The 10,775-nt window shown below is 47.1% G+C and overlaps 1 protein-coding gene and 2 non-coding genes across 3 annotated transcripts in view; 2 read left to right on the top strand and 1 right to left on the bottom strand.

Moving 5' to 3' along the window:
• Positions 1 to 3,294, top strand: part of LOC102383538 (dickkopf-related protein 3-like) — a 3,771-nt gene extending 477 nt beyond the window's left edge. Inside the window, exons 2-3 of the mRNA XM_006022599.1 lie at positions 2,322 to 2,499; positions 3,095 to 3,294. Of these exons, the coding sequence (XP_006022661.1) occupies positions 2,322 to 2,499; positions 3,095 to 3,294 (378 nt within the window). The remainder of the gene's footprint in view (positions 1 to 2,321; positions 2,500 to 3,094) is intronic.
• TRNAI-UAU lies at positions 486 to 579 on the top strand. The gene is made up of 2 exons: positions 486 to 523; positions 544 to 579. It is a non-coding gene; the product is annotated as a tRNA-Ile (tRNA).
• Positions 3,295 to 4,244: 950 nt separating the features above from the next.
• TRNAC-GCA lies at positions 4,245 to 4,316 on the bottom strand. The gene has a single exon. It is a non-coding gene; the product is annotated as a tRNA-Cys (tRNA).
• Between the last annotated feature and the right edge of the window lie 6,459 nt (positions 4,317 to 10,775).

The following is a 10,775-nucleotide window of genomic DNA, read 5'->3' as shown; positions in this document are numbered from 1 at the left end:
GGAAAAAAACCATGGCTTTTCCCTTGTAGGCTAGCAGAGGTCCAGTCTGCAAGGCGCCCCCGTATCCCACACCCCCTGCCCTGGACCACACATTGGGGGGCTGGGAATGGGTAAGGAGTGGGGGGAACTGGGTTGGGACTGGCCATCAATGTTTACAAATGGGTCCTGGTACAAAAAAGGTTGAGAGCCACTGGTATAGTAGCAGGAGAAGAAGGAAGTGGAAGGCAGGACTCCTGGTGTCTTTCTCTAGTTCTGCCAGCCACCCCAGGCTCAGTGAGGTCAATCAGAGCCTGCTGAGCACAGGCAAGGAGCCTGCCAGGGCTCTGTGCCTCGGTTTCTCCTGCTACAAGGGGTGCACTCAGGATCGGTCTCTTTTCTTCCCTCTCGCGGGTCCCGGGGAGCTGAGCTCGGGGCCGAGCACTGCCCTGAGCTCACTCCCTGGGTGGTCTACTCAATAGCAGCCCGACAAAAGAGGCTTTACGGCTGCTCCAGTGGCGCAATCGGTTAGCGCGCGGTACTTATACAGCAGTACTTGGGTGAGCCATGCCGAGGTTGTGAGTTCGATCCTCACCTGGAGCAGGACTTTTATGGGGGGAGGGTGGTTTTCCAGCCAGCGTTTTTAAGATGGGAAGACTTGAAAGAGGGCTCCAACGAGCCCTCCCTGGTCCTCCAGCCGTCGGAAACTCCCACCCCCTTCCACCAAGGTGGAATGCCTTGCACTCTTTGCAAGATGATGGGCTGGCGCTGGGGGTCTTCACTGTCACGCTCTCAGCAGTGCTACATCTCCACTTCCAATCTGTGTTTGCTGTTTTATTCATCCGGTCTCCGGTGATTACAGCTGAAGAAATGCTGAAAGGGAGGAAACAGTCTCCCCCTCACCCCCCACAACAATACAAGTGTTACACTGAGTCTCTGCACCTTAAAAATGTTCCTTTTTTGGTGGGGAAAAACTGAGCATGTTCAGTTTTCATTTTCATCCCCTTCCCCTCTCCCTCCCAGAAAACCCAAAACATTTCAACAAAAATGCGGGTTTTCCCTGAAAAACCACCAGGGGGGAAAAGGATTCTCTGTCCAGCACTGACACAGCAAAGGGCTGACCTCGTTAGAAAAGCAAATTTCTGCCCATTCTAGATTTGTCCTTGGCTTAAACAACGGATATAGACCCAGTGGGTTTTAATTTGCATGCTAATTAGCAGGGCTTCCTGGTGTTCAGGCAGCCCAGCCTTGCAATGCTTCAATCGAAAGGCGGATGGAAAAATCCATGCTGTTCTCACTGATTCTTTTTTAAAAATAAATGGAGGGAACAGTTTACTCACGTGAAACCAATTTCTTCCCAGACATCCATCAGGATTCCAGGATTGCCCAGCAGGGCCTCTGTAAAACAGAACCGCGTGCACTCGCAGGACAGGGTGCTTAAAACTAAACAGAAAAGGTGGTGAAAGCTGGAATGGTTTACACATGCCAGTTCTGGCTGGTGTGATCTCCTGGCTAGGAGCAGCTGAGCTCCATATGCTTAGTATGCAGGATCCCAAAGGCAGGCCTTGGGACAGGACCCCAGCCACCCTGGCTGCCTTGGTGCTGAGGCGGGTATAAACACAGAACAAATCTGCCCTGAAGAGTTTGATTGATTAACTCTCAGCATATGCCTTCTTCTCCAGGGGCAAGCATTATTTGTCCAATCTGGCTTGTTTAGTCTCAAAATGGAAACCAGGAGTCCAGATGGTCCAATGCTTCTCCACCTAACTAGAGGGCAGTTCCCAGCTGATGCTTTTTGTGGGGTGGGGGTCAAGGAGCATCTTATTTATGTCAAGGAAATCAGTGGGGCTTAATTATAACTCTCCATCATCTGGGCAAGGCTTCTGAAAGCAGCTAAGGCTTTTAGGAGCCCTGCATAAAGGGACCTCATTTTTTAAAGGGATCAGTGGAGATTCAGGGCCCTTTAAGGCATCTCCAACTGGGATAAAAACCAAGACCCTCCCCTCTCTCCCCCTGTCACAAAACCCACTAATTGCCTTGGAAAATGTAGTCTATCAAGGGCTTGCTGTGGTGATGTCCCAAAGGGTTAAAAAAAAAGGGGAGAACTGCTCCTGAATGGATGGGCTCATTGGGAACTCAGGGGTGCTGAACCCCTGTTGCTATCAAGCTAAACCAAGGTCTTCAGCATTGCCATGTTTGAAATGCAGGCAGTGTTTGCAGGGGCTATGGGAGATGTGGGGGTAGGTAATTCATCTCTAAGGTGGCTGCTACTCAAAGTTGCTGCGGGGGCATTGTCAGGGGTAGGAAGCGGATTCCCTCATTTCCATCTTGCTGTCTCTCCCCAGGTGACAACGTGCAGCCAAGACCGACACTGTGCCCGAGGGCTTTTCTGTGATAAGCACTTTGGGGTCTGCCTGTCCCTGCGCCAGGAGGGGCAGTACTGCCGCCAAGATGCCCACTGCACCAGGGGCTTGAACTGTATGTTTGGCAAGTGCCACCAGACTGTGCCAGATGGGCAGGAGGGTAAGAAAATAGAATGGGTTGGCTCCTTCTGACTGATCCAGGAACTGCTTTCCAGACCTGAGCCTGTAACTGCAACCCGGGCACAGATAGAGCAGCAGGGAGGTGGAGAACTCTGTATTCCGGGAAAGACCATGGCTCCTTGGTATAAGGTAGAGCAGTGCTGCAGCTTTTCTAATGCATACCTTACCACTGGGAAAAAATATAGGCTTAGGGTAGTGAACTTAACTATAATCCAATCTGCCCTTGTCTCCAGGAGCCCCAGGCACAGTTCAGGGAGAGAAAGCAGCTGGGTAGGGTAGGGGTAGTTGAGGGTACACAACAGGCTGTGCTCCTACCCCTATGCCACACACAGCACCCAGAGAGATGAACAGGTCAGGCAGGGAGGCTGCCTCCAGGTGGGGTGGGTGATGCTGGGCCATGTAGTGACAGCTGTGATAGGGGATGATCTCAAGCCTGGAGGATTGGTGGGAAGGGGCATGGGCAGGTCCTGGGGCAGAAGGCTCCTGGGGGCAGGATGGTATGGAGGGTAGAGGTCACAGGGCCATATTGGGAGGCCTTGCCCCTTCTCACCCACCCTCTTCTCATTTACACCCAGGTGCCCGCTGCAGGCAGGACAAGGACTGTGGGCCGGCTGCCTGTTGTGCCCGCCAGCATGGTGAGATGGTCTGCAAGAAAAGGCTGGTCATGGATGAAAGCTGCTATGTGCCCCCTGGTGGGCTGGCCTTCAGCATCAACCAGGTCTGCCCCTGCCAGGAGGGGCTGGTGTGCAGAGCTGGGGCCATCGACCAAGAGTGAGTGTCCCCGATGCAGGGCAGTGGTTATTGAGCATAGGGCCTGGGCACAGAAGAGTGATCTCCGCCTTGGTCCATGGGCAGGACTCCGGGACAGAGCTGGGGGCTCAGGGCTGCCATGCTGCCAGACCCCATCCATGCTGGAGCATGGCTGGAGGCTTAATTAATGCTGGAGAGGCCCAGAAATACCAGCTGCATTTCAGCTGCTACTCAAAGTACTCAAAGTACTTTGCAGACTGTGGTGGGTAACAGTGGTTAGAGCAGGGGACTAGGACCCAGGGCTCCTGGGTTCCAATCTTAATTGGAAGACAGTGGTGGGGGGTTTAATAGTCAGAGATGGGGTTGCACCCCAGGAATCCTGGGTTCTATGCTGGGCTGTGGGATTAGAGCATAGCCTTGCGATCACAAAACGGGATTGGGAGGCAAGGCTCTGTGCTCAGCCTTGCAAGGGGGTGAAGTTTATTTGCCCCTTCTCCACCCTGATGTCTCCACTCCCATCTCTTCCAGGAAAGCACTTGAGTATCAGAAAAGCAACTGGAGGTGCATGAAGCTCTCACCCTAGTGAGGAGGCGATGGCTATTCCTTTCTATCCCAGGAACAAGGGGCCTGTATTTATTCGTGTAAGTAGCCTGTACATAGCATTGCTCTGTAATAAACACATGTTACAACAGCACCAGCGTCTGACTATTCCTCAGGCCTGCAAGCCACAGCGATGATCAGTAAGGCCTGTTACCCTGACTGCTGGGAGGCCTCACTTCAAAGTACCATCTGCTCTGTCTGACAAGTACATTGCCCTACTGTGCTTCTTTCTTAGGGGAGAGCTTGCTTCTGTCTTAACCTCCAGGCAGTCAGTCTGGAGGATGTATGATACCAACCTTGCTTACCTTGACCACACAGCTCAGTTGCATTCTCTATGGAAATCAGTGGACAGACATTTTAGCTTGAAGAAAACAAAGGGGGCACCCAGATTTGAACTGGAGACCTCTTGATCTGCAGTCAAATGCTCTACCACTGAGCTATACCCCCTGGTACTTTTGAATTATCTTGCCTAAACACCAAATGGAGGATTTACACAACTTTTTTGCTGCCTAATAGATGTAAACTATAACAGAAGTAGAGGAACTACTGCATGTGCAAGAGATCTGAGTAAACCAGCCAGCCAGCAGCTCCAAGCCTATTTCTACTAATAGGCTCAGTGTTGCAATGTTCTCTTTACACAGATATGCCCTCAAAACACACATGGAAATATAGCTCAGGGGACTCCACATTCCCAGCTTGATTCTCAGGGAGGCTGGATTGAAATAGCAAAGGAAGAACGCTGGGTCATGTGTGTTTTGGTATTGGTCTTTACTGACTGCTTTACTAAGTTACAGCACCTCCCAGACAAGCAGGTACTTGGTCAAAAGAGTACCCTCCAATTACAGAATCACAGAATTACACTGGAAAACCTTCATATTGAATGACAGTCTGTAAAAAGGCAAAGAAAACGAAGGGGGCATAACTCAGTAGCAGAGTGTTTGACTGCAGCTCAAGAGGTCCCTAGTTCAAATCCAGGTGCCCCTTTGGTAATTTTGTTTCATGTCTGGGAGAGTGAGGGTGAGCATTTTCTTGGGGTTTTTTTGCTCATGGGTGTATTTCCGTTACTTGGCTCAAAGAAACCACCTTGGTCATAGGGGCCAGGTGTCACCTCAGTGCAAGATTTTGTGGCTGGCTATCTCCCACATACAAGTCTCACTCAAAACTTCCCTGAATCATCACACCCAGCCCCCTGGCAGGAGCCATTTCAGAGACTCCCTTCCCTAAACTGACTACTGACCATCCTAAAAACAGTCAGGATCGTGTTCACCCTGCTCCTCAGGGGGGCTGTTCCAGAAAGTAGATTGCAGCACGTTTCAAAGGAGCAGCAGAAAGTGGGCTGAACATCTGCTACCCTCTGCCAGATGCTGTTGGCCATACAAAGGCCAAGGCAACTCCCACAAAGATATTTCCCCACTGCCTCTCAGGCATCTGTGAACCCAAGTGACACTGTGCTGGTGCTCTTGATAAGCCGTGGTTCCTTACTAATAAACAACCAGTCCAACAGTTTCCAGCAAAGGGAACTTCCACAGCAGAGAAAGCAGCATGCTCTTGGGCAATCCAGATTCAGTGAAACACCAGTCCCTTGGCAGTAACTCCATTTTGACCCTCCTCTTCCGACTGTGAACTACTCAGTTCATGCCCTGCTTGTTGTTCAAGTTGGAGGAATCCACATTTTCCACACCTTGCCCAGAAGGAACCTACAGCCCTGCAGGGCTCAATCACAACTCCAAGCCAAAAAGCTCACAGCCCTGGTACTGGGTGGGGAAGGCCTCATGAGAACCCCAAAGCAAGGAAGCTGCTCTCAGCTGGTTCAGCCCAAGCAATCTCAGCTGCACTTGTAGCTGTGACACTGTCTTCATGCTGCCCAATCCACCTCAGAGATCTGTCCACCACATGCCTATAGGGCCATATTGCCCCAGGACTTTACTGCTGAGTGCTGAACGCTGTAGGGTGAGGCAGTACCCCAGATACAGTTGACATACCTCCTTCATCCATGTGTTCTTCAGCAGGCATGTCAGCCTCCTCCAGCTCCACATTTAAATACATTTAAATCAATTTTGAGCTGTATTTAAACAAATATGCCCTAAATGCTCACAAAACCTGGCATGCATATGAAGCCTGGCCTTTCCTCTCCCTCACTAGCAGCCGCTGCTCTGTCTTTGGAGGATTCAAGCAGTGCTGGGGGATGCAACTCCACCAGGAGACAGCAGTGAGCAGCCTGCTCTTAATGGACCACAGGGCTGTGGCATTGAACATCCAGATTTTTTTTGAGAAAAGATCTCAATTCACAATCACTGCCCTGAGTTGGGAAACAGTAACACAGCCCAGGCATTTACATAACACCTTGGGGCTACCTTCACCTTGTGAAATAATTCCAGAGAGACACTGTCCAGATAAAGGCACTTTCCCTATGTGCCTTAAGGGCAGAAGGGCCTGTTAGGATAAGCCAGTCTACCCTTCTGAAGTACTCTGACCAGGGAACCTTACCTAGCAACAAGCAAGAAGCGATGAACTGGAGCAATCCTCCACAATCTGGATTTAAAGGCTCCAGGCAATTGAAAATGAGCAGTTTGCAGTGTTTGTACAGTGTCTAGAAAAGCAAGGCTGTTGCTCCGTGATCAGGCCCCTCTGGTCAGTCTCACTAAGCAATGCCAAAAGTTGTATGCCGGCACTGAGAGATGTGTATGTTTTATATACAACTGCATTTTTATTGCTTTTAAACTTCAGTGGCCAGTCATTGAATTTCTGCCTTTGTCTGCAAGGGTATGGCTAAGGTAAAATCACAGGAGGCATATCTACACAAAATGCTGAAGGTGCAGTAGACAAAACCTGTGCTAATGCTCTGTTGAATTAGTCTACTGTGCATTAGTGTCACAAAAAAGCATGCACTGGCACTAATGTGCAGTAGTGCCAATTATAACACATTAATTTTAGTACCTATAATTACAGGTACTAAACTTAATGTGCCATAATTACGGCGCATTAATGAATGTGTGGACGCGCCCAGGGACTAGCTTTCAGTTCTTTGTTTTTAAGCTGGAGAATACATTTTGGATTCATTGCAAAATATTTCAAGATTTACATGTAGTTTAATGATTTCCCTTTGCTTAGGACTTGCCATTCTAGAATCATTTCTTTTATCCTTCCTCTTCTTCCAGGACTCCAGCAGCATGACTCTGAAGGACTGCATCAGCGGAGAGGAAAAGGGGCTTATGTGTAACTAGGGTTTATTGAATAGATGAGATGTGAATCATTGCAATGCTCAGATAAAAACACTAGAGGGAACTCCAGCAGTTGTGGGAAGCCTAGTGTAGAATGAAAAGAAAATGGAAGTTGCTGCATTTTCTGGAGTTTATTCAAAGAAAGAATCCAACGCAGACATAATGATACCTTTTCATTTGCAGCTCTGGGTGGCTGGATGTTTTTGCTAAAGCAATCTGCGGTGAAACAGTTAAATGAGTTCACATTTAATGTGTGTCACAAAGACCCAGAGGTAAGGTCTCACTGAGGTGAAAATGGCAGTTCCTACTTCGCAGAGCTGACTGTCTACAGTCTTGGGAAACCACCACCACCACAACTGAAGTGGGAAAACTGTTCTTCACTGCCAATAACAGAATTTTTAAGCAACTTAAATAGTATAATCAATTTTAATCAATTTAAATAGTATAAATATGGAAACTCAACCATAAAATCCCTAAGTCAATCCTTCCTAGTATATAGAGAAAACCCTATATAATTTCATGTAAAACAAAATGCTTTTTATAGGTCTCTTTTGAAACCCTCTTATAGAATTCAATCATGCTCTTTTTGCTGGGCAATTCATTAAGACTTATAGAAAGGCAAGCCCATGAAACCCTGTAGGTTTTCACAGCAGTTTCTCTAGCACAGTGGTTCTCAACCTTTTTAGATTTGAAGCACCCCTTGTTAGACTTCTTGGAAAATGCCAGCTTTCCACTTTCACTCAGTTTTTGACTACAGAATAATAGTAGAGCAATTCTTCCGTTGCAAAGAACTCAGAAAGCCCACAACAGGTCAGAATGTTTTTGACACTATGGATTTCTATTTGAAATCTTTGAGTTTATCTAACTAAGAGTGCTAACATTGTGTGACACCCTGCATCACCCTTGAAAAGATCTCAAGGCAGCCTACAGTCCTACAACACCCTGGTTGAGAATCGCTGTTCTAGGACCTTGTGATCACCCTTGTGCTTTCTCCCCTAGTAAATTTGATAGAGCTTTTCTATAAGGATTTTTAAATTTTATTTTTTTTACAAAAATCTAGAAAGATTCTAAATTCTTGTGGGCAGCATAGAAGCCACAGGAAAACCAAAGGTTAGTAAGAGAACTATACAGCATTGTTTATCCTTTGCAGCAGGGAGGGTGAAATTCTGGGCACAAGGAGGCATAGGGTAGAATCTCTTCTGAGTTTCCGCATCTTCAAAGTGTGATATGGGAAGGAGGCATAGGGTAGAATCTCTTCTGAGTTCCCATATCACACTTTGAAGATGCGGAAAGTAGGTTTCAACAACACCAAAGATAGAGCTAAAGATCTTTGGGGTTTTTTTTCTTTTTAAAACAGAGAGGTGTTTTCTTGACATTTTAAATTAACTTAAAACGAGGGGGTCTTTTCAGGAGAAAGAGAATTGAATTGTCACCCTGGAATTCAAGGAACCCAGTGATAACTGACAGCATACTGCCTCTTCTCTTTCGCACCCACATGCAACTTTGATTAAAGCTGTGAGAATTACTTTCTTTTTACACATATGGAAACTGATTAGAATTATTGCATCACTTTCCTTTACAGGCAAACACACACACATGCCTGGAAAGAGATTAGAATTGCTTTATTTTTCCCAACTGGTTGTAAGTAGGAGCCAGATGGTGATTGGAAACATGCTAATCTTTGGTCAATTTTCATACCATGAAGGACTGTGCTATTGAATCACTGTGCCAATCTAATTTACCTGAGAGGCATCCAGCTGGTACGGTAATGGGCACTGTTGCAAACTGGAATATAAGTAGACTATGGCCTTTCATTACCATGAACTTCCTGATGAGGCATTAATTTTTCACAGCACACTTAAGGCTTTGCTGATCTTGCAAAGACTTGAGCATGTTCCTTGTAGAACTGGAAAGGTCCTGGCTAGGCCTTCTACAGTGGGCAGAAAAAACAGGAGACCAGCCCATAAAGTAGTTGTTGATGAAGAGTTTCTATTAGGGAATGACAGAACTGGTTCAGATAAGTCAGCATCTGGATCTCAACCCCCTTCTTTAGGACCCAGGTGACTTACAATGGAGCAATGAAGAAATGTCTTTTCTGTTTCAAAAGGCTTGAAATTGGGCCTTTCTGCAATGTTTTACATCAAAGTCCTATTGAGAAACCGTGTTCAAAATGCTGTGGGTCTGAATCACTATAAACTTTTCATCATTTACACAAGTTCAGTAGACACATTGTCAGTCAGTACATGTTGGTAGTGGCCACAGGGGTTTTTTTGGAAAGGTTTCCTTTAAAAATATTAACAATTTCAACATATTCTTTTTTTGAGCTTCAAAACTGAAGGAAATCTCTCTTTGAGGTACAAACCCATATAGTTAAAGGGATCCCCTGGCTGGATCCAAATGTGCAGGCACATGTGGTTTGTGGCATTGCAAACCTCTTTGCTGTGCCACAAACTGTGTGCCTGGCTCATTAAAACATGCCCTGTCCTGCAAATTTGCAGCGTGGGATCAAAATTTCCTACTGGTAAATTCCAGTACCAAAAAAATCACCATGGAAAAAGTGGTATGGCGCATGCTACAGACAGAGTGACCCAAGCAGGGTGAGGGGTCTGGGGCAAATCAGCCTGTACAGAGCCACGACCTTGCATGCCCAGATGTGAAGAAGCCAGCGGTGGATTCAGCAGTGGGGTGGGGGGGTGAGTGTCTTTGCAGAGCCCCCAAAGTGCAGGGCCTGGGCTGGTCGCCACAATTCACCCCCCTCCCTCAACAGGACGGCCCTGGCCGCAGGAACCTGAGTTGGCAGACACAGAAGCTCGCTCCTCCTGGGAGATACTGGCTGCCAGCCAAAGTGTCTCCCCTCCTCTAGTTCTGCCCCAGCTCCTCCAGCACACCAGGAACCGGGAGGAGTGGGGAAATGGCAGTTTCCCTGAAGCAGGGAATTTTGCCCCGCACCAAAGCACATGTGCATGGGTGTGCACAGCACCAAAAAGTACATTTTTGTCACTGCAAGCGCATGACCCTGCATGTGGAGATGTGCCCCCTCTGCGTTTAATAATATGAGGTAATGAGGGAGATGATGTGGATGACAGAGTAGAGATCAGGTTTGGAGTCAGAAGGCTTAAATTCTGTTCTGGGGGGCAGGAGTGTTCCTGCCCTCTTATGCAATTTTTGGTATGTCCCATCTACTCTCTCTGCCAGACTTTCATATCTGTAATGTGTGGCTAATATTTATCCCCTATGTTAGTTACAATGGTTTGAGATTTACGGATGAGAAGGGGTGAATGTGGATGAGTATCCTTCAATCATATCAATAAGACAAATTCTTAATTTGTGTAATTATTAACTTGCAAGATAGTTTAAAAATAAAAATCTGCTCGCACTCTTTTCCTAACCAAGCTCTGATTCATTCCCTTTCCATACCTCACCCCCTTCATAGCCCTGACACCAGTTTCACTTTTGTTTAGTCCGTTTCATTTTCTGGTCATCTCTCTCACTGCAGCAAACACCTTGTTATAAACAGATTGGGGGAATAAATACCTTTGAAGATCATATTCCTACTTAGTTTAGTAGTAGGAATGAGTGCTTGTAAAACTGTGTGATAGCAATCCTTCCTGTGCTGACTCTCACTCTGTATGTGTGCAAAGCACGCTGAGGTTCTGATCTCTGAGTTTGGACTAAGTCCTGCTGA

Source organism: Alligator sinensis, unplaced genomic scaffold (assembly GCF_000455745.1).
Source record: "Alligator sinensis unplaced genomic scaffold, ASM45574v1 scaffold886_1, whole genome shotgun sequence".
Lineage (NCBI taxonomy): Eukaryota > Metazoa > Chordata > Crocodylia > Alligatoridae > Alligator > Alligator sinensis.
Note: the sequence above shows the minus strand (reverse complement) of the source record. Positions and strands in the feature narration are given on the sequence as shown.